General features: G+C 42.1%; 1 protein-coding gene across 5 annotated transcripts in view; it reads right to left on the bottom strand.

Annotated features, from left to right (window-relative positions):
- PRKAG2 (protein kinase AMP-activated non-catalytic subunit gamma 2) overlaps positions 1-22,966 on the bottom strand; it is a 244,384-nt gene extending 221,418 nt beyond the window's left edge. For 4 of the 5 annotated variants that reach the window (XM_039348393.1, XM_039348396.1, XM_039348397.1 and 1 more), the window contains exon 1: positions 21,170-22,966. In XM_039348393.1, coding sequence (XP_039204327.1) covers positions 21,170-21,268 — 99 coding nt within the window. In that variant the 5' untranslated portion in view covers positions 21,269-22,966. Of the gene's footprint in view, positions 1-21,037 lie in introns of all 5 variants that reach the window. The other variant, XM_039348395.1, reaches the window with a different exon arrangement.
- Between the last annotated feature and the right edge of the window lie 1,480 nt (positions 22,967-24,446).

Here is a 24,446-nt window from a genome sequence, read left to right as displayed (position 1 = left end):
TATATTTTTTTAGGCAGAAAAGGTGCTATCAGACTCCTTTTTTTGTTGTTGTTCATCTAATGCTGGAAACTAGTTTGTTTATTAGCAGAGTCGCCATGATCTCTATTGACATTACCGCACTTTGCAAACCTAAGAAAAATTGGAGTGGCTTATCCAAAGAGACCACAATGGGAACGAAATAAAACCTGAGTTCTCACACGGTGGCTATGCTACTGTTTGTCTAATTGTAGCTGACTCAGTGAACCACAAGAGCAGCAGTTCACACAATATCCAAAGCCTAAATCAAAGAAACAGTATCGAGGTTTGGAGCAATGTGTAAATCCAGCCACAGTACATAGTGGGAAAGAAATTCATGTCTGCTCTTCAGATTTTAAGAAAATGCTCAGTTTTTAGTTTTAGAAAATCCCCCCCAAAATGGAAATATGATCTCTACAGATAGCCCTCAGCTTATGATTGCAATTTGGAACCCCTCCTTATGTTCACTTGATGGGGTTTTTTTGACAGTCCAAAACTTAGTCTATTTCTCTCCTATCCTCCTTTAATTTAAAAAAAACAACGCAATTTTTAAAATTTATTTCTTCTTCCAAAGAAATGCTTCTCAAATAAAGTGTGTAGCAGGGAGAATCTTATCTCCAAAGTCAAGCTGTGAGTCTAAATTAGCTAAATGCCTTTCATACTAGAGGTAGTTTTCAACTTACAACCACAACTGTGCCCAAAATATCTGTCGCTAAGTGAGATAGCTATAAAGTGAGTTTACCCCATTTTATGACCTTTCTTGCTACAGTTACTAAGCGAATCACTGCAGTTATCATAAGTCCCTTTTTTCAGTGCCATTGTAACTTCAAATGTCCATTAAACTAATGGTTGCAAATCAAGGAGCGATATATGCAAGATTTGGGGCAGAGAAAAATCCGAATACCTGAAAGACAGGGCTTTAATCCTTCCTCCCCAACCCCGCACAGAAAACATACACACCTTTGTCTTCCAGATCAGACACACACACATAAATCCATGGTGCAACTTAAGAATTTATAGCATTACAGGAGCAAAGTTGTGTTAGTCCAGGGAAGTAAAAAATATGGAAGCTAGTAGCTTCTTTTCTTGAGTATTTAATTAAAAGGCAGTGACTTTTCTGAGCTCTAGTTCCATTCATCAAAAGGGATGAAAAGCTGCTATTTTCACAGAACAAGGCCGTGGGGAGGGTGACATCATTACATCTTCTACTGCAGTGGTCCCCTGATTTTTCGAGCAGGGGAAGATGTGTGATGGTTCTGTGTGAGTGGCAGGTGCATGCGCATCATTTATGCAAGCGGCAGGCACTCGTGCGTGTGCAAGTGCCCGCCACTCAAGAAAATGGAGCTGAGAACTCACACTCACTTGCTGATTGCATGGCCCGGTTCCAAACGGGCCACAGCCCAAGGGCTGGGGATCCCTGTTGTACCGGATTCCACTGATGGGAAGCAAAACCTTTACTCTGCTTTTCACGCATCATGCTTTCATATCTGGTGTCAACCTTCCCGAGACCTTGAGAATTCCGCTTGGTTAAGACAGGTGGGGTGTGTAATATCAGCGATAATCCTTTCAAGAAACAAAGCTGTCCTGGCCAAAAATCTGACTCCTGCAAGGCTCAGCACCGGTTCTCAAAATAATTATTCACACCATAAATCAGCCCCAGAGTTGAAAGTGTAAATTAACACCTCCCCAAGCTTCTATTAAGCCAAAACATGTTTTTACAAAACAGACCCACTTTGTAATTTGTCTTCTTTCTGGATTCAAGTCGTTAAACAACCTTCTCTTGTTCCTATCAGCTTACGAATCACAAATGACAAACTTTTATCACGTAACTCTCGGAAGACTTATTTGGCTTACCTTGCTGGGCCTGAACAGTACAAATATTTAGGATTATTGTGGTGGGGAAACACTGAAAATTTAGGGCAGAGATCAGCCTCTTTAGGTGCATCTATTATAGGCTCTGTTGTCTGTGATTCTGAACCTTTGATCTGTTTCGCAGAAAACAAAATGACAGCATGAAATGTCCTTCTGGATTACAGAAAGGATCTTCTATATAGTATACATTAAGGATGAACAACGTCAGAATCAACTACAATTATAACTAAAGTAGTTCTTTTTTTCTGGGATTCCAGAATCCCCTGTCAGTCTTGCAAGGTAGACAAGACAGGAAGACAAGAAACCAACCTAGAACTAAGGAGAAATTAGTTGAAGGCTCCAAAAGTTGTAGGTGCTCCAACACTGGAGATTTTTAAGAAGAGATTGGACAATCATTTGTCTGAAATTATATACAAGATTTTCTGCCTGAGCAGGGGGTTAGACTAGATAGAAGACCTCCAAGTCCCTTCCAACTTGTTATTCTGTATTCTGTGAGTGCAGAAAATACACACAGATGAACTATTTATATTTTATTGTATGGTTACATTGCTAGAATCTTGCAATTCTGAAAGTACGTCTCTCTGCTCCTCACCTTTACAGCTGAAGAAACTAGAGAGAGTCCCTCATGAAACGTTTGTCATGGCCTCATTCCTTCCGCAGGCTCAGTTGCCACTTGTCTGACCATTGTCTAGTCTACAACTCTTTCTTCTGTCTCCCAAGGTCCTATATTTACATCTTCCTTCCAAATTTAATTCATTTCTCAAAGGTACTGGCTTCTGCAAATTTCTAACAATTTGCAGAAGAAACATTATGAGAATTGCTCTACAAGGCCTCAAATAAGGCTATGGAAACAAATCCCATCCCCTAACCTATTGTAGGCCATCTATGAGGCATGGCATGGATTCCTCATATTTGATGACTGCTCCATCTGCTGTGGCCCCCAGTTGGCAATGGTGGCATTTTTCAATCCAAAACAGCACAATAGAAAAACACAGCAAACAAAAATAAAAGAAATAGATAGATATAAATATGCAGAGGAAGACTGCACATAGTAATGGAGCCTGCAGTTAAAGTTATACGTCATGACAGTCATAAAATGTGTCAGTCATGCAACCAACACAATTTTATGATATTTTTTGCAGCTGTAATTAAGCTAAACAAGAAGCAATGGAATGGAACAGAAAAGAACAGAACAAAACAGAACAGAATAGAATTCTTTATTGGCCAAATGTGATAGGACACACAAGGAATTTGTCTCCAGTGCATAAGCTCACAGTGTACATATAAACAGTAAGTAATACGTCATAGGTCATAATCATAATACAATCATTAATCAAGGAGAGAAGCAACCTAGAACTAAAGAGAAATTTCATGTCAGTAAGAACAATTAATCAGTGGAATGGTTTGCCTTTAGAAGTTGTGGGTGTTCAAACACTGGATGTTTTTAAGAAGAGACTGAACAACCATTTGTCTGAAATGGTATAGGCTCTCCTGCTTGAGCAGGGGGTTGGACTAGAAGATCTTCAAGGTCCCTTCCAACTCTATTATTCTGTTATTAAAAGCGACAGTTGTAAAATGCCTCAGTTGTTAAGTGAAACCATTGTTCATTGTGCATGGCTTTGCTCAAAGTGAGAAGTAATTCTCAGTTTATGGCAAAACTGTCATGAAACATGTAAACATATAAATGTGCCTGTATTGCCAAGCACCTAAAGTATGGTCACATAACTGCATGGGGGGGGGAGGAGAGAGAACTTCAAAATCAGATTGCAACTCCCATTTTCCAGATAGGTCGAAACATTGGACTCTAGCTAAGTGATTGTTCATAAGTTGAGGACTGTCTATATCTGGTTTAATATACTGATGTAGGCTTTTAATCCAATATCTGTTAGGCAATGTTGAGCTTCAGGGTTTAGTGTCCATCGCCTAGAAAAGAGATTTTTGAATGTTTTAGCTATTTGGTTGTTTTGATGGTGCCGTTTGAAACCAATGCCACCAAAATGGCCAAACACAACCAGACACAAAGAACCAATTACAGACCAGCTGGAAACCAGCTTAAATAAAGGCCAATCAGAAGTCAGGGCTTTGGGTTATCACTAAACCCTGAAGTCCAACATTGCCCATTTACCTAATTCCTTAGATGTCTTGCATTTGGCTTAATGCAATTCTTCTTGTGTTAAATCATTCTAAGCCATTTTATGAAAATATTCTGATAATCAACCCACAGTGATCATTCTGCAAGAGACAAAAGCCTCTTTGCAAGTTTTCTGTCTCTTACACAGGCAAAAAATGAGAGATTCCTGTGTTCAGTTGCTTTTAATGATGGATAAGCAGAAGAAGTGGTCAGGATCTCAATACTGCAAAGCACTTTTCATTTGCCTCCAGTGCTTCAAATGAACACTTACTCATATTTAAATAACAGAGTGCAGTTCACAAGCTGCTCATTAAACCATTTTAATTAGCATGCTAACCCAAAACAGAAGTGGCTAGCAACCAAATTAAATGTTTAATTCATACAATTTGAGGAACACATTCAAAGTACACATTCCTATGAATCTCCTTTTCTTGGGATGGTTGTAATTTCGAACAGTTGCTAAGCAACCGGTTGCAAGTTGAGGATTATCTATAGAGATTTCTACAATTGTGCACGCAAAGATATTGTGGAGAGAGGGTTCCCTCTTTCCCATCATGACAGAAATGGAAACATCCTAATGAAACTAAACTAAGCTAAATTAAAAGCAATGGAAAATAGAAGAAGTATTTTTTAACATAATTTTTAGTTAAACTATGGAACTTTCTACTGCAGGACTGTCCCAAAAAATCAAGATGATGGCCATTGCAATGGAATGAAGTTCCTCCTCATTTTTATACAGCAATAGCAATAGCACTTAGATTTCTATATTGCGTCACAGTGTTTTATAACCCTCTCTAAGTGATTTACAGAGTCAGCACATTGCCCCCAACAATCTCGGTCCTCATTTTACTGACTTCAGAAGGATGGAAGACTTGCGCAGGTGAGAATCAAACTGCTGAACTGCTGACAGTCAGCAGTCAGCAGAATTAGCCTGCAGTACTGCATTCTAACCACTCCTCTAATTTGGGTGGTTTTAAAAAGACACCGACAGCGCTGCTCATGTTCTTCTCTGACACCTTGAAACCTCTTCTGAAGTAGCAGAATAAAGTTCTGGAGAAACAGAACTTTTGATTAAAGAAAAAAATGCAATACTGCTATGTGGAAACCGCTTCTGGACTTTGTGCTTGAGGTGGAAAAAAAATGAAATTTTGATTTTGGGCTTTACTAATTACATAGAATTGTTGTTATTGAAATGGCTAGTTCATACTACTTTGTAAAAGTAAAAAGTTGAGGTTTGATGTTGATATTCTACTTTGCTGAACCGAAGGAAGTTGGAAGTCAATGCCTTTTTTTTCTTTTTTCCTCTTCCCTTCCCCATTTTTCTCTCCCCTTTTCCCTTCCCTATCAATCAATTTATTACAGCCAAAGGCCACACATAAATCAAACATCCAAAAAAACAAAACTAAACAGAACCATCACAAGTGGGCATAGCAATACATCACAATCAATGATGCAATCAATGGGCAACCAAGGTCTGCCTAGTTTTACGCCCTTCCGTATCCATCCTACCATTTACTTTTGTATTTTCTTTGTACTGTATTATAAGCTAATAAAAAATGTATAGTGCAAAAGAAAAAAAAAAAAAGAAAGGCAGGCAGGCTGATTTTAAAAGGTGCTCAGACCCATATCAAAAATGAGGAAAACTGTCTCTCCAATAATTTTATTGAAGAGTATATTATACAGATAAAACTAATACATCTCTATAATATATACAAATACAGGTAGTTCTCAACTTTGTTTAATGACCATTTGAAATTACAATGGCATTGAAAAAAGTGACTTATTTTTTTTTCCAGATGACCATTGCAGCATTCCTTATGGTCACATGATCAAAATTCAGTATCTTAGCAACTGCTCTGGGGTCATGTGATCACTTCCCAGCCAGCTTCTGACAAGCAAAGTCAGTGGGGAAAGCCAGATTTGCTTAATGACTACATGATTCACTTAACAACTGCAGCACTTCACTTAAGAACTGTGATAAAAAAGTTGTAAAATGGAGCAAAATTCGCTTAACAATTGACTTGCTTAGAAACAGAAATGTTGAGTTCCATTTTGATCGTAAATCAAAGATTACCTGTACATTTTAAAGAATATAAAAAAGTGCAGAAAAAGTTTTTTTTAAGGGGAGGGAAGAAAAACATAGAAAGAAAAAAACTGCCCCTTAATCCCCAACAAATATAAGCAATATGAACAGCTATCTCGAAAAACTGTCGATTGGAGAACTGCCTGGACCAGCTTTTGTTTAGAGCAAAACAAAAGCTGGCTGAGGAATTCTGGGAGTTGAAGTCCACAAGTCATAAAAGGGCCAAGTTTGAAGACCCCTGGTTTAGAGGTTTCTGTTTTGGCCTTATGGGCTCAGGAAGGACAAATCTCTTGCAGGGTCTTCTGAAGGCTGCTGAGGGAGCATTCCCCTCTGAGTAATTATGCAAGAACTTTCCAGGGGTACCTGCAGGAAAGTGAGCCCATCTTTGCAGCAGAAAAGAGGAGAGAAAATCTCAGATTTTACCAAGACTTTACACCTTGCAGGGAGACAAACATACAGGACACATGCGATGCAGCCACAGGAAGCGTTCATGACTACATGGCAGAGATTGTGCACACAGAAAGAGGAAGAAAGACTGATGCGGTGCACGTGCACAAACACATACATACAGGGTCCCTAACTGAGGGATTTCAAGACATCGACCTTCACTCTAAGAGCTAAAGGCATGAATTAATAGAAGCACCCAACTGGAGCAAGACCAGTTTAGGATACTTAGAAATCATTTGGAAATTATTTCTATTTTTTACGGGCTAATGCTTATTGCAAAACAATTTTTCTTGTTCAGTGTTCCTTGACCCTTGACATTTTTAAGAGATGTGGAGTTCAACTCCCAGAATTCATACTGGCTGGGGAATTCTGGGAGCTGACATATACACCTGTTAGAAATTGTCATGGTTAAGAAATACTGTTTTAGATGCCCACTTGATCTATGATTGTCCTAAACAAAAATTTGGCTCTAGATCCACAGCCAAAAATACAATGGGAGTGAAATCCTGGGAGTCAATCTTCTTGCCTCCACACAGATCTCCTCTTGAATTTAGGGGAATAATTTAAAGATAGAAATGTTTTTTTGTGCTTCTGTCCTTTTTTAAAAAAAAATGGGCCTTTTTTTAAAAAAAAAATGAGAAATTGAAAAATTGGCAGCGGATGTAAAAATACCCCAGTGAAATATTTTCTTTAAGAATAACAAATATAATATAAAAAGGCAAGATTCTCATTATTGCTATCCTTAATATTTCCTGCCCCATGTTTCTAACAGATAATCCTTAATTTACAGTCACAATGTGAGACCAGAATTTCTGTTCCTAAGAAAGGGAGTTGTTAAGTCAGCCATACCCAATTTTATGAACTTTTTTACCATGATTGTTAAGTGAATCATTACAGGTGTTAAGTGAAATAACTTGGTCATTAAGCAAATCTGGCTTCCTGCACTGACTTTGCTCATCAAAAGCTACCTGGGAAGAATCATGTTAATAATGTGACCCCAAGAATCATTGCAAATACATTGCAAATACATGACATTACCAAGCACCTGAATTCTGATCACATCACTTTGGGGATGCTGCAGCGTATGTTAAATACAAGTCATAAGTACCCTTTTTTTTAGTACTATCATAACTTCAAATGGTCACTAACCAAGTGGTTAGTGTAAGTTGAGGACTACCTGCATTAACTTATGGGATGAAAATATTTTTTGTCTAAAAAAATCAAATCCTGACAGTTACTGTGTAATCAAAGTGATGCAGTGCAATTTTGCAGTGCAAATGTATTTCTGTCCCGAATGAAAATGACAGGAGAATGAAATTTCTGCCAATTTCACCCCAAAACGAAGCCAGATCTGCCGTGGGGGACATCTGTTGGCAGATCTGCTCTTGATTCGGCTTCAAAGGACAAAGAAGTACAAAGAGTGACAAAATAAACTTTTTAAAAACGTTTTATAATAAATTCAATCAGTAAACATAATTATTGTCAGACTAAATTCTACTTTTGCACATTGAGTAAATATACCATTCATGATAACTGCACCAATAAACCATGTTCCTAAAATAGCAGAATAGATTTAAATCAGGGAGGAGATTGCTACGTGAATGGAAATTGAATGTATTTTAATTACTGCCACCTAAATCCCCAACAAATCAGAAAATGGCTTTTTTTCCCCACGTAACTTCAAAGATTCTTCAGTGTTTATATTTCTACCATCCCACCCCTGCACTGTAATTTCACTACAAGAGTTGGTAAATCATGCAATTTCCAGTCCATATTTTAAAATCTAGTTACTCTGATTGATCCAAATCAGCAGGACTAATTTTTCTTCCAATGTGGCTGAACTACAAGACCCAGCCTTTCTCAAGACTGGCTAGGCTGGAAGGAACTTTTAGTGGTTAAAGTTCATCAACCGCTGGATCCCACCTCTGGAAGTGATTCCCTGTACAGATAGTCCTCGATTTACAACAAAGAAGAGGGAGTCAAGCTATTTTCCAAAGCCCTTGAAAGCAGGACCAGAAGCAACGGATGGAAACTAATCAAGGAGAGAAGCAATCTAGAACTAAGGAGAAACTTCCTGAGAGTTAGAACAATTAACCAGTGGAACAACCTGCCTCCAGAAGCGGTAAATGCTCCAACACTGGAGGTTTTTAAGAAGAGACTGGACAGCCATTTGTCTGAAATGGTATAGAGTTTCCAGCCTGAGCAGGGGGTTGAACTAGATGACCTCCAAGGTCCCTTCCAACTTCATTATTATTATTTGTTTAACACCTGTGTTCAAAGTTACGACGGCCTTGGAAAAAGTGATTATACTTGTACTTACAACTATGATTGCAATGCTTGGCAACACACTCACATTTACAACCAGCAGCAGCATGCTGCAGTCCCATGATCACAATTTGAAATTTACCTATTTTCAGGGGGAGGGGGAAGTTCATTGGGGAAGCTGAATTCACTTCACCATATGATTTGCTTATTATAAAATGTCTGACTCAACTTACAATCACAATGGAAGAAATTTCAGTCCCAACCGTGGTCATAGGCCAAGGCAATCTATATGCTAAAACAGCTGCATCCATGGTTAGGCAAGGAGGTCTTAATGATAAAAGCAATGTTGCATCCATAGAATGCAAGCTTTGTGTCTTTTGTATACAACTGTGATCTCCCACCTGCTATCATAATAATTATTTGTATTATAATTTATTATAATACTTATTATAATTATACTTATTAAAAGTGTCTGCTGCCTTGAGTTGTTTATAAAGATAATAAAGGCAGGATATAAAATAAATAAATAAAAAGGGTGAAGCTTGTGTTGCAACAGCACAAACACTGCTTTTATCATTTTGATGACATACTGTCTCCTGCAGATGGTGGCAATCCTATTATTAATATTATCCAACCAAAATCCATAGATCAGAACATTGGAACTGGAAGATTGGCTTTTCAAACTCTGGCCCAGCCCTGGAGATCCTCTTAAGATCCTTTCCCAGTTTCAATTTGGTTAAAAACAAAATATCCCATTAAATGGTTCTAACCACCTTAATTAAGTACCTTACTGTCCGATGAATGATGCTCCATCTGGCAAAGCAGAGATCCTGAAGATATTTACCCAATTTTTCACTATTAACAGGCATCCACTGGACAAACTGGAATCAATTATCTGGCTGTCTCTGTAATTTCTCTGGTGAGTCATCCTAATGCAGGTTAGTCAGTCTCCATCCTGCCTTTGTCCTTAATACAAAATCCACTCATTTTTTGGCTGGCTTTTCTCCAATGCAGTAGCTAAGCTTAAGGTAATGAGTAAGCCCACTCTAAATGCTTTCTTCCCTGGTGTGTTGGTGAATAAACCACATTTCAAATGCCTACCTGAGGTACAAACCAACATAGAAAGAAACTGGGCTTGAATAACATGTTTAATTTGGTTAGCTACCACCTTGGTCATCATTCTTTAGTTTGGGATCTGGACACACACATTTATGCTGATTAGGGCAGTGTTTCTCAACTAGACAATTTAAAGATGCATGGACTTTGATTCCCAGAATTCCCCAGCCAGCCCTACTGGCTGGGCTATTCTGGGAGATGAAGTCCACTCATTTGCAAGTTGCCAAGATCAAGAATATTGTTAGTGTTTCCATCTAATTTTTCCAGTATTGCCTGATATCCTGACATTCCTTTACTACAGTGGTTCTCAACCTGTGGGTCGGGACCCCATTTGGGGTCGAACGACCATTTCACGGGGTCGCCAAACAACGCAGTCCGCCATTTTTTTCCCCTTTTCCTTAGCTGTGCTACTCCCTTTTATTCTATTGGCTTTTGAAAGCCAATAGAATAGACTCTCTTGAATAGAGTCTAATTCTATTGGCTTTCAAAAGCCAATAGGAATTGTCCAGGCTGTCTCTGCCCTGCTGAGCCCGCCAAAAGTCCCATTCTGCAAACGGTGCTGCACCAGTTGAGTAGTCCTCGACTTACGACCGGTTGAGTAGTCCTTGACTTACGACCGGTTGGGGGTCGCGGCATTAAAAAGGTTGAGAACCATTGCTTTACTATATCTGGCAGTGGATGTGGCTTGGGCATGGTAGCCGATCCATGTTTGCAAATTGTATTTGTGGGCAGTAAACGTTATCATGAATGCCATGGGTTTTCAGCTGCTCTATACTGCTGCCTTGTTTTCTTGGAGGACTGAGACAATATGATTGTTGTCTTGAATTCTGATTTCTGCAACCATCCAGTGTGACTGATTAGTAGCATGATTTAACAAATTTCCCAATATAATTTTGCGTTAATAAAATCCCTCTCTTGTCTATGTGGTCATACTCCTTTATTCTAATAAACAACCTATTTTCATGTTTTTATACAAATTTTTCCTCTTTGTTGTATAGATAGTTCTTGAATTACGATTGTAATGGAGCTTGCCTGTTATGGTTGTAAGTTGTAACAATCATAACATATGTCAGTCACACGACTAACCTGGTTTTATAACTTTTTTGCGACAATCATTCTGAATGCAGCAATTGATAAGTGAACCATTGTTCACTGTGGTGCGATTTTGCTGGAAACTCAAAATAAACAACTCCTAATCAAATGAACTGAGACAAGATTTTTGACATGGAGCATTTATAAGACTCCAAGAGATCTGAGGGCAGAATATTAATACTTTTCCTCTCAGCGTCTTCTGTCAATGAATTCTATTCCACTTTTTATCAAATGAAACCCAGTGATTTGTCCAATGCACCAAGCCCAGCAATTCCTGCTCAGCCTTCTTGCCTTTTAAAACTACTAAGTTACTAGTCCACGAGATTGCAGGGACTGTAAAGGAGGAACAGTATAAACTTCCTTCCTCAGATATGACTGCTGGAGGAATGAGACCCCAAAATCATAATATAGCACAGGGCAGTTGACTTTGTCAGGTTTACATAAGGATGTGAAGGCCTTATGTAAGCAGTCTACAAGATGCAATTCCAAGGGACCAGTGTTGAATATTTTCCTTTCTCACCTTCTGGACCAATTCAAATAATGTAGACAGAGATAAAGAAAAGGTTTTTCCTATTTACTGGAGTCCCCTCCAAATATGTATTATGTAAATCTTGGGGTTTCCTGCAATTTTAGCCTGATCAGAAGAAGGAGAGGGACTTATTTTAAAAGAAGGCAAAAGGGTATATCATGGAAGGTGAGAATGATCTTGGGAGACAGAAGGAAGTTTCTTGCTTGAGCAGGGGGTTGGACTAGAAGACCTCCAAGGTCCCTTCCAACTCTGTTATTCTGTTACATTAGAGCAGGAGTAGGCAACCTTGGCTCTTCTATGACTCGTGGACTTCAACTCCCAGAATTCCTGAGCCACCATGGAAACTTGGAAACCTCTCCCTTTTCCCTCAGCGTGGCTAGCTCAGGAATTATGGGAGTTGAAGTCCACCAGTCATAAAAGAGCCAAGGTTCCCCTGCATTAGATGATGGTCAGACAAGCAGCATCTGAGCCTGCAATGAGACTATGGCAAACATCCCTTGAATTATTTTCAAACATTTTCCAACATTCTGTCCATCAACATCTTTGTTTACATGTCCATGGTTCAGTGCAATGTTTGAAAGAAATTAAGCCATGTCTTTTGTCTAGCACCTCCAATTTTCACAAATAAAAAACAACTTTACTACATAAGGAGTTCTTTAAAAAGAAAGGGCCAAAATGAGACCTACCTTTACCTGTTTCTCATTTGGGCTGGATACTTATGAAAAGAATGAAAGCAAGAATAGCGAAAAGCCAGTTTGATGTAGTGATTAAAGTACCAGGCGAGAAACCAAGAGCTAGAGAGTTCTAGTCCACGAAAGTCGAGTAAGTGATTTTAGGCCAATAACCAGGAAACAGTAAGTTCTAGCCCAGTGGTGGCGAACCTATGGCACGGGTGCCAGAGGTGGCACTCAGAGCCCTCTCTGTGGGCACGCGCATCGTCACCCCAATCCTAGGCCTGGGTTTTATAAAACCTTTTCACTTTAGGCCTCCGCCACCATGTGCAAAAAAAAAAAAAAGGTTCAATCAGTCAATTTCAACTTCTCAGGAAAAAAAAAGATATCGTAAAGTTGGAATTGATTGATTGAACTTTTTAGTCCCACCCAGTCTGCCGTTACCACCACAGCCACGCCCACCCAATGGGCCATGCCCACCCGGCACCCAACAATGCATAAGTGGGTTTTGGGTTGCTGTTGGGGCACTCGGTCTATAAAAGGTTCTAGCAAGTTGAGTGACCTTGGTTCAGCCACTTTTTCTCAGCCCAAGCCATCTCACAGTGTTGTTTTTGCAGAGAAAATAGGAGGAAGAAGGCATATTGGATATGTTTGTCACCTTCAGTTATTTAAAAAAATAATATATATTTTTTTAAAAATCTAAAACAAAAAGCCTTCTTGAAAACTGGGCATTACTATCTACTCCCACCCCCCACCCCCATCCGTTCAACTGAACTTTCTAATTCTCAACATCCTGGTTAAAATAAGGGGAGGAAATTTTTTTCCTGATGACAAAACACTTTCCTTGCTGACTGAGATGTTGTAATTTTATTCTAGCTCCCATCAGTAGCTTTGCTGAAGGGAACAGCTATTGACTAATTTATTGCACAATCAGGCAACAATTGCAAACAGCCATCTGGCTTCAAACTCCTTATCTCTTTTTATTTATGTTTCTCTGGACCTCCACCACAGAATAAACAGGGCAGACTTTCAGCGCATTCTTTAAAAAGGGTTGGCTTAATGTGTTCCACCTTAAGCTTTTCAATCTTTGCATAGATTTGGCTCTTAAAATGGGTTGCCCCATCTCCTACAGAGGTCTTTCTAAGCAACTTGGGTCCCCCCCCCACTTCATTTCCTTTATTTTTATTTTTAGCATCACAAACTCTGAACCTCTGGCATGAGGCTCCCACATCACATAAATCCATGGTTTGTTTGGCTGTTATTTCCCAGAAAAACCTCAAGTGACTGGATTCTCAAAACTTGGATGGCAAATTTAAAGCCTGACTTGCTATACAGCCTGTTCAAAACACCTTCTAACAAACTGGTTGATTTAACAGATAATAAAAGAGATAGGGCATCAGTTACATCTGAGCTTGCATTATTGCCGTCAATTTATTTGTAAAATGATATTAGAGATATAAATGGTGCTGCTGCATTAAAACCTCAGTTTACAAATAGTCCTCGACTTATAAACATAATTGAGTCTGGAAAATAGGATCGCAAATAATGGCAACTGTAAAGTGAGTAGTGGGTCACCACTAACCAGCCCCATTTTTACAATGTTTTTATGCAGCAAGCAGACCTTGTAGTCATAGTGGACATCACAATTGTAAAGCTAAGGGACCGGTCGTAAGTGGGACCTGCAGTGGAGAAAATCCTATGTCTGTTAAATGGAGTTTGTCCATTATATTACAAATCCACTAAATCTAGATTCTGAATACATTTGAATTAACCCTGCCTACAATTTAGCAATCCATGCACAGTTAGCTATTGTGAGCAATGTTTTTCACTTAGAGGTATGAGTCAATGCAACCAATTGTGATTCATTTGAGAAACCATATTTCAACAAACTATGGCAATAGATGAAACCAATCATGGAAGATAATTTATTTTTCTAACCATAGAAGGGGAAAAAAAAGAGGAAACCAGCTAAATCTATCAACCTCAAGCTGCCCCTAGCAAGCAAGAAATATGTATCTCCTAAGTCCCCAATATCTCTTCTTTGCATATACTTCCTGAACCTTTATCTGCAATACCCATCACTAATTTAGTAAACTTTGAGGCAAAGGGGATGGTGCCTGCTTTTAACAAACAAGCCTCTGCTCCATGAAGTTCACACCCAATGTGCAAAAAGAGTGCTGCACTCAGATAATACTTCCCCTTTTCCACGAAATCTGTTGTTATTCTTCAGTTACAGGAACCACGTGGACTGTCCAAGGGCTATACATCACTCTCAGCTCCACCACAATTATTATTACTCCAACTTGCCAGTAGCCTTTTTAAAAGAAATCCTCTCTACTTGCAAACAAGGCACCGTGCCACTAAACGGAATATAATCCCCACAACTTAATTCAAGCCAATCTTAAAAGTGTTTCATCAAAAATAAGATTTTTTTTTTTTTGCAGGCTTTCTGGATCAGTGTTTTTCAAACTAGGCAATTTCCAAGCTATGCTGGGGAACTCTGGAAGCTGAAGTCCACCCATCTTAAAGTTGCCAAGTTTGAAAAACATTTATCTAGACCAGGGCTTTTCAATCTTTTCACCCATTGTACCATTTTTAGAATATGGCAATATCTGAGTACCACCAGTCGCCTAGCAAGGTGTCAAAAACTTGATGACCAAAAAAAAAAAAAAGTGATAAAGTACAGGTAGTCCTCGACTTACAACAGTTCACTTAGTGACTCTTAAAAGTTACAATGGCACTGAAAAAAGTGCCCCCCAAGCCACAGCTGAGCAAAACACCTGCCTGCCCACCCGGCGGCGCTCTTCCTCCTGTCCAAGGTTTTCATTGTTGTGAGCATTTCTGTTGAGGATTGGCAGTGGGGGTGGGGTGGGGGAGTGTTTTGTTTTTAATCCCCCCCGTCTGCTGGGTGGTTGCAGCAGGTTTTGGTCACTTCACATGACCCTGGGACACTGTGACCATCATAAATATGAATCAGTTGCCAAGCATCTGAATGTAAATCACAAGACCCTGGAGGGGCTGCAACATTCCAGCTGATCGGCGCTTCTTCTGGGCTCAGCAGAAGCGCCAGGATCAGCGCCGAGTTCCAGCTGGAGCCTGGCATTGATCCTGGCGCTTCCGCTGAGCCCTGACAGCCCTGTAGCTCCAGCCGTCTCTTGCTCAGGTTCAGCTCATTCCCCTCCCCCGCTACCACTTTTCTAAGATGGTCGCATACCACCTGTCAGGTGCCAATGTACCACAGGTGGTATCCGTACCACTGGTTGAAAAGCCCTGATCTAGACCTAGATCCTAACTTGGAAGCACATTTTGCTGTGTGCCAAGGATGTAGTTTTAGATACAGGTAATTCTAAACTTGCAACCCTTTCATTTAGCATCTATTTGAAAGTTACAATAGCACTGAAAAAAGTGACCGACTACCAGTCCTCGTACTTACAACTGTCACAGCATCGCACGGCTATGTGATCAAAATTTAAGAGCTTGGCAACTGGTATATATTTAAATGATTGTAGCATCCTAGGATCACATTATCATAATTTGTGACCTTCAGACAAGCAAAGACAACGGGGAAAGTCAGATTCATCTAAGGATGATTTACTTAATAACTGCATTTTTGCTTAGCAACTGTGGCAAAAAGATCATAAATTCAGGTATGATTCATTTAACTACTTGTCTTGTTTAGAAACAAATTCTTGTCATAAACTGAGGCACCATCTGTTCTGTAATGTAACACAAATTACATATAAAGCAATATAATTTCTAGTAAACAAGGAAAGATGTAACACTGAATAGTTCATTCTTAAAAGCATCTTCCAGGCCCTAAGCCGGCTAACTTTCCCCAATCAATGCTTTCCAGAAGCATAAATCTTTTCCATCACAGCCATCAATCATGTTCACTCAGCCATAAATTGTATTTTAACTCATTGGGAACCAATCTGGTTGAGGAGGGTTTGAGATGGATGGATCCATATTCTGGTGATAAAGAGCAAATTTTATGCCTTCAAGACCATTTCTCAAATTGCAACTAGGACAAATCAAGAATTATTAAGGATGTTTTTAGGCCTTCTCTTCCACTCTTTCAAAGTATATTTACATTCTGCAGGGATTATAATCTGAGTGGATAGCCACACTGATTGATCAGTAGGCGAAGTCAATAAACTGATGGATACAGAACCAAAGTATAAATCAGGAGTGCCCAACATTGACAACTTTAAGACTTGTATGGCTGGTGCGCAATTCTGGGAATTGAAGTCCACAAGCGTTAAAGTTGCAAAGAACATTATCATCAGAGTTGGAAGGGCCCTTGGAGGTCTTCTAGTCCAATTCTCTGCTCTAGCCGGAGACCCTATCCCACTCCGGACAAGTGGCTGTCCAGTTTCTTCTTAAAAGCCTCCAGTATTGGAGCACCCAGAACTTCTGAAGGCAAGCTGTTCCACTGGTTGATTGTTCTCACTGTTAAGAAAGTTCTGTTTAGTAGTAAGGATAGCAGAAAAGATCATTGGCAGTTCACTCCCTTCCATCCAGGACACAGCATGTAAGTGATGCTTGAGCAGGATCCACAAACTTGTCTGGGACACTATCCATCCTCTTCACAACCTGTTTTCCTTGTTACCTTCTAGGAGAAGAAGGCTCCGTGGTATCCGAAGCAGAATATCCAGATTCAGTCCCAGTTTAGTTCCATACAGTATTAACCTTGTGAACTCTAAAGCGTCCTCCTTCCGTTATGTATTCAGGATGGACAGTGATTAATATTTACATGTTATTTATATGTAAGGATGTAGGCTTATACATATTTTGTATAGAGCATGTTTAAATGTGTGTTATGTATGTCTACACCTGACAGCAAGAAACTAAATTTTATTATGTGCCCACAATAAAAAATGACAGTAAAGGTTATCTATCTATCTATCTATCTATCTATCTATCTATCTATCTATCTATCTATCTATCTATCTATCTATCTACCTACCTACTTACCTACCTACCTACATATCTATCTATCTAGTGCAGTGGTTCTCAACCTGGGGTCGGGACCCCATTTGGGGTCGAACGACCATTTCACGGGGGTCGCCAAGCAACGCAGTCCGCCATTTTTTTTCGCCCTTTTCCTTAGCTGTGCTACTCCCTTTTATTCTATTGGCTTTTGAAAGCCAATAGAATAGACTCTCTTGAATAGAGTCTAATTCTATTGGCTTTCAAAAGCCAATAGGAATTGTCCAGGCTGTCTCTGCCCTGCTGAGCCCGCCAAAAGTCCCATTCTGCAAACGGTGCTGCACCAGTTGAGTAGTCCTCGACTTACGACCGGTTGAGTAGTCCTCAACTTACGACCGGTTGGGGGTCGCGGCATTAAAAAGGTTGAGAACCACTGATCTAGTTCTAGGTTGGTTCTCTCTTTGATTAGTTTCATCCATTGCTTCTTGTTTTTGCCTTCTGGTGCTTTGGAAAATAAGTTGATCTCTCTCTTCTTTGTGGCAGTCAGAGATATTGGAACACTGCTATCATGTCACCTCTAGTCCTTCTTTTTAAGAGTTATTGGACAAACTTTCAAGCATGCATGTCTGATACAAAACGTGTCACCATTCACTTTTGCCAATGGATAAACTAGCTTTCACTTCCCCAAAATTATGTAACAGCATACCAGAAGTACATGTTAATCTCCACTGCCATAATGTGCATAGTTTCTGCCAATACTTTTTTCATTAAATTTCATGTTGCAATAGTTGAATACCAAGAAAGGGGAATTGCTCTGTAAAGATTCACAGAAGCACCCCTAGCCCACTCAAAAAAAAAGCATGTGGGTGAGAAACATCAAATCTGGAGATGAGTTTGTGCCCTCCAATTATTTGGAAAGGTTACAGCAAGTGCCATGACCACAGGATTGACTGGGATAGAAAGTGGCTTATCCTACCCTGCAGGTATTTAAACAGAGGGGGATGTTGGTCTGTTATGATAGCTATAACTGAATTCTGCACTGTAGATTTGGTCCCGAGTGAAGAGTTGGTGTAGATGACCTTCAAGCTCCCTTCCACTTTCATTGCCTCTCTACTATACAGGATATGGAAATGGTCCCCCTTACATTATAACCTAAACCCTGAAAATGGCTATTTTTCTAACTCTGGCCACAAGGGGTCACTCTGATGGTCCATCACTGAACCATGGGTGGTTCAGATGTTCGACTAAGATGGGCAAAAGAAACCCAGATTCAAATTCCCAAATGGCTGAATGAATCTATTGGAGCCCATGAATTTCAGAGCCAACTTGGAGATAAAATGAAGAGACACCCAGGTAAGCTCCCTTGAGCCCCCATAGGAAAAAAGTGATCTAAACTGAATGAAGGATAACGGAGATGATAAATTGTCTTTTGACTACAAGCCTAGAACACTTAGTCCTCAACTCACAACCCTAATAGGGACCAAAATTTCTGTTGTTAAGCAAGGTGGTTGTTACATGAGTAACATCCAATTTTACCTTTTTTCTGACAGTTATTAAACGAACCACTGCAGCTGGCATATGAATCACATGGTTGTTAAGTGAATCCAACTTCCTCCATTGACTTTGCTTGTTGGAAGCTGGCTGGGAAGGACATAAACAGTGATCAGAGACGCTGCAAATAATTTTAAATACCTACCAGTTGCCACTGGTGCCGAAGTTGCTGTGACCGTGTGAGTGTGAGCCCCTTTTTTCATGGCCTTTGTTACTTCAAACAGTCACTAAACAAATGGTTGTAAGTTGAGGCCTACCTGGAGAGAAGTCCCTAAAAGCCTACAACCCATTTTTCCTGCTTATTTTCATATCTACCAACAAAAATAGTTCAGACTGGGGAGAGCTTTGTAATCTGAAACGTCCATTAGCTTCATTCCATGTACAATCACTTCTTCCATTAGGCCAGAGGTGGGCAGCTAAGGCAAATTTATGACCCATATGGACTTCAACTCCCAGAATTCCCAGGATGGCTCAGCTCCCATGCTGGCACAGAGATTCTGGGAGTTGAAGTCCACAAGTTCTATAGTTGCCATAGTTACCTGCTCCTGCCTTAGGGTCTTCGGTGTGGGTCCATCTATTAGAGATCCTAGATCAGGGGTGAGGAACTATGGTCTCTTGATGACCTTTGGACTTCAACTCCCAGAATTCCTGAGCCAGCCATGCTCAGAATTCTGGGAGCTGAAGTCCACAGGTCATAAAGGGGCCATAGTTCCCCATCCCATCCTTGATGAACCCATTCTTATGGTCCAGCTGTCCTTCAACCACCTACCGGTATGCAATCCAGGGATTCAAATCCATTTGATCTGATCTCAAGATTTGATTGTACCATGGAAGAAACAGCAACTGCAGGATATTTTATTCTGCTTTACAATGTGCAAAGAGAAAGAAGAGCACTTGTAGGGTTCCTTCAGTAGCTGATCTGCTTAACACCTTCAGATCTCTTTACCAAGCAAGTCTTTTGAAGGCTTTTAAAAAACCCCTTAAATTTTTAAAGGCGACGCCAGGCTTTGCATACCATGAGATGAAAAGGTAGACTTTGTAAAAATGGTCAACATTCCTGAAGGGTATCCTAGTTTGCAAATAGGGTGCATGGTAGGCACCTACAAGATATAAAAGTTGCTAATTCCTAGCTTGCTATCCAAAACTAAGAACACGTTTTAAAGTTTTTTTTTTCCCTTGTCTTGTAGGCACTTCCCTCTTCCTACCCATTTTAAAAGTATTTCTGAATCCCTCCTACTGGGGTTGTATGAATGTCAAGGCACTCTCCAGAGTAAACACCAGGAAGAAAAGCAGCATTTTAATGTTTAATTCAACTGAGTGAGGTCATCATTAGATGTGTGTAATCAAGGTTAAAAAATGGTTTAAATATATGTGGAACTCTGCATCTATCTGTGTTTCTATGCATCTCTGTGTCCATGTGTATGTATGCTTACGTGTATGTGAGGGGGTCAAATTTCCCAGTCCTACAAGGCCAAACCATCTTTCTGGGATACTGCGAGCTCCAACTTTATGGAAACTGAGCTAGGACCAGAACCTGGAAGGGGCAATGCAAGGCCATCAAGACCACCCTCACCACTCAACAACAGATTCAGTCAACTTGAACTGCTGATGGATCTTGCTTCTGAGTAATGGCAGCACATTTGAAGAATGCATTACAGGTAGCCCTTGGCTTATGACCACAACTGAGCTCAAAATTTCCGTTGCTAAGCAAGGCAGTTTTTAACCCCTTTTGTCTCATATTACGACCTTTCTTGCCAGTGTTGTTAACTGAATAACTGCAGTGGTTAAGTGAATCACATGGTCATTAAGTGAATCTGGCTTCCCCATAGACTTCACTTGTCAGAAGGTCGCAAAAGGTGATCACATGGCCCTTTGGGACACCAAAACCGTTATGAGTCAATTGCTAAATTTGGTTGTGGGGATGCTGCAACAGTTATAAGTGTGAAAATGGGTCATGTCACTTTTTTTAGTACTATTGTAATTTTGAATGGTTGTTAAAAGAATTGCTGTAAGTAGAGGACAAAGAGAAGTAAAACAATTAGAAAAAGGCTTCTTCCAAAACATGCCGGCTCAGTGGATCCCTTGCCTTGCTCTCACACCCTTTCCCTCTCTTCCCCCCAACGTCTCCCCCCCCCAATGGCGCTGTTAAGTGACAGGCTTGTACACATTCCTTTCTGCCCCACCCCCAACCTGTTGCTGCTGCTGCCAAAAAAAAAAAAAAAACAGATTTCACGCTGCACTCTGCACAGGTGATCTGGAGAAGCATTCAAAAGAACAGCTCCCAACTTCTTGCCCACCGCTCTGGGGCAAAGCAGGGCTGCGTTCCCACCACTCACCAGCAACTAGCCAATCAGATTTAGCCTGCGGTCTGCGCAGAGCCCTTTGCGGATCTGAACGCCGTGCGAACGGAGCAAACGGAGAACAGTAGCTAACCCTGTCCGGTGAACACAGCCAGCAAGCAGACTTACGGGGATGTGAACACGCAACATGCGTCGCTTCTGGCCGGCGTCCTTCTTCTTAGCAGACGAGGCATCTTTCTTCTTGGCGTCCATGGCCGTGCTTCCCATCGCAGAGATGCGAACAGAGGCTGTCTGTCTACGGCCAGTTCCACTCGCCTGCAAAAGCTCGGACCCCCTGAGTTGGATGTGAGCAGAAAGCTATCAAAAAACGGCGGAAGTTTGCTGGCCGCTGCTCGGGCTTCGGAGGCCAAAAGATGGGTGAGAGAAGAGGCCAGAGGAGCCTCGGCTCATCGTCCGCCAGCTGGACCCCTGGATGCCCGGGCTGGACGAACGCGATCCCAATGGCGGGACACCGAGGTTGCTGCACAACCAGAATCCGCCACAATTTCCCGGAAAGCTACTAAAGTTTCCAGACAGGCATCTTCCTGGAGTCGGCGCGCGCGCACGGAAAGCGCCAGAAAGCGCCTCGTGCAAAGAGGCTGCAAAGAGGGCGTGCAAACGCAGCCCGAGCCCCCGCAGGGCCAGGCTGCAAATCGCGCGCCCCCTTTCTTCAGCGGGCGCGGGGCAAGGGCGTTGCAATCCTCCTTGAGACGTCGGCTGATTCCCGGGCAAGCGGGTGCAGCTGGCAGGCAGCCACGGGAGGGAGCGCGCAGAGGCTCCGCGGTTGCACCAGCCGCTTTCCGGCGTGCAAGAGGTGAATCTGACAGCCGCCACGGCACAAACAAGAGGAAAAGAAACGAGGGGGAAAGCGAGGAAACCCTGCCCAGAGAGGGAGGTGCAAACCTGTGTGTGTGTAAATATATTCCTAGCCGCCGAGGAGGCGGAGAGGCAGCTAACAGGAAGTGCACGCTCATAAAAGGCAACTTTCTCCCGGCCAGCCCTGTCACAACGCGCGCGCACGCCCCTCGCCGCCTTCCGCGCCTCTTCCCTGTGGCCAAGGCCGCCGGAGACCTCCGCGAACCTCCGCAAAACAACCCCTCGAAGGACACCCTTCGGCGGCCCTAGCCGATGCGCTGTCCGGTCTGAGTCCCGGGTATTGCCCGGCGGCGGGGCCAGATCTGGAAGGAATCCACCGGAGGTGCTGGGTAGGCGGTGTACCCAGCGCTTTCCCCAAGTCCTCCGGAGATCTCTGGACTGGGCATGGGTGGGTGACCCGCGAGGACGAAGCCATGCTTCCCTCCCCCCGTATGGCTGGTCTGGAACAGGGAAATCGCGGCGGACGGCGCGCCGCCGCCAGATACGCCTGCCCGCTGCGCAGCTGGCACAATCTGCGGGAGGCGCCCGCGGTCAAAGGTGGCCAGAATGCTCCCGCGCGTTTTTGTTTTTTTTCCCCCAAGGGTGGATATTGCGATTTTTGTGGCTCTCTTCAAAAGAAGAACATTGGTTTCCCTTTAAACAGATGTTCACAGACGATGCTCATTATTCGATGGAGGTGTTTATTTTTGGCCACTCAAAACGCTCTTAGTCACTGATAACCTGGTCATCTCAGCCTTTTTGACTGCTGCAATGGGACTATCCATTTAAGAGTATGCAGAATATTCAGCTAGCATGAAATGCAGCAGAGCAGAAAGTTTTAGGGGCCCTTAGGGTGGCCCACATAAGCCACTGTTGTCTGAGTGGCATTTTTGCCACTTTGCTTTTGAGCCCATTTTGAGGTGTTGGTTCTTTAAAGACTTTCATGCATGGGTCTAGGCCAGCGGTTCTCAACCTGTGGTCGGGACCCCATTTGGGGTCCAACGACCATTTCATGGGGGTCACCAAACAATGCAGTCCGCCATTTTTTCCCCCTTTTTCCTTAGCTGTGCTACTCCCTTTTATTCTATTGGCTTTTGAAAGCCAATAGAATAGACTCTCTTGAATAGAGTCTAATTCTATTGGCTTTCAGAAGCCAATAGGAATTGTCCAGGCTGTCTCTGCCCTGCTGAGCCTGCCAAAAGTCCTATTCTGCAAAAGGTGCTGCACCAGTTGAGTAGTCCTCGACTTACGACCGGTTGGGGGTCGTGGCATTAAAAAGGTTGAGAACCACTGGTCTAGACTCTAGGATATCTGAGGAGCCATCTCACTCCAAAGAGATTGGCCCACCATTCATTCTGGCAGAAAGGGCATGCTGTGGATCCCCACAGTCCAGGAATTCTGGCTAGTGGGGTCTAGAAGAAGAAACATTTCTGCCACGACTACATCTTCTGGAACAGGGGTGTCAAGCTCAATTTCATTGAGGGCCGCATCAGCATTGCGGTTGCCCTGGGGGGATGGCCAAGGTGGGTGCGGCCTATTGATGGGTGTGGATGGAGTGGGTGTGGCCTACTGGGTGGTCATGGCCGGCTCTACATCGTTCGCGTCAAGGGTTCCTGTGGAGGCCCGGGCAGGAGTGGGACAGATCTGAGGGTCTCTGGCAGAAGGGGGTGGGACCAGGGCAAGTGCCAAGGCATGGTGCATTTCTTCATTCCTCACAAAGAGTGACACCTCACCAACATGCACCCAGGGGGTGGGGCCAACACAGCAGGGGCTGGTTCCTCTCTATTTCCAGACGGCCTTGTGGAGCTAAGATTGAATGCATCTCAGCATAGATGGCCACCACAAAATTGTACATTGGCTCCCGGCCGGCCTGGGCCAGGGCCAAGACAGTGGGGGCTGTTTCCTCACTGTTTCCAGGATGGCTTTGTGGCCACATGAAACCACTTTGTGGGCTGCATGCAGCCCACGGGCCTTGTGTTTAACATGTCTGCTCTGGAACATCATGCCCTCGCTGAGATCTGCCCCACCCTCATGGCCTTCTGGAAGGGGTTCAAAACTTAGTTCTGCCAATTAGTCTGGGACCCCCAATGGCCGTTTCAGATTGGACGTGGTTAGTGGGACTAGGAAAAAGGTGCCATCTCCATCTTTTCCCATTGTGGTTGTTAACTTACTTAATTTCTGTTTATTTTAATGTTTAATTTTTTGTATGCTTGTTTTTATGATGATGTAAGCTGCCCAGAATCTCTTGACAGATGGGCAGCCTAGCAAATAAATAAATATTGCTGGAATTGGGTATGTCTAGTTTAATGAAGAGAAGGATGAGGAGGGACATGATAGCAGTGTTCCAATATCGGGCTGCCACAAAGAAGAGGGAGTCAAGCTATTCTCCAAAGCGCCTGAAGGCAGGACAGGAAACAACGGGTGGAAACTAATCAAGGAGAGAAGCAACCTAGAACTAAGGAGAAACTTCCTGACAGTTAGAACAATTAACCAGTGGAACAACCTGCCTCCAGAAGCGGTGAATGCTCCAACACTGGAAGTTTTTAAGAAG

This window comes from Crotalus tigris, unplaced genomic scaffold, assembly GCF_016545835.1.
Source record: "Crotalus tigris isolate CLP2741 ecotype Arizona unplaced genomic scaffold, ASM1654583v1 scf7180000018151.1857312, whole genome shotgun sequence".
Taxonomy (NCBI): domain Eukaryota; kingdom Metazoa; phylum Chordata; class Lepidosauria; order Squamata; family Viperidae; genus Crotalus; species Crotalus tigris.
Note: the sequence above shows the minus strand (reverse complement) of the source record. Positions and strands in the feature narration are given on the sequence as shown.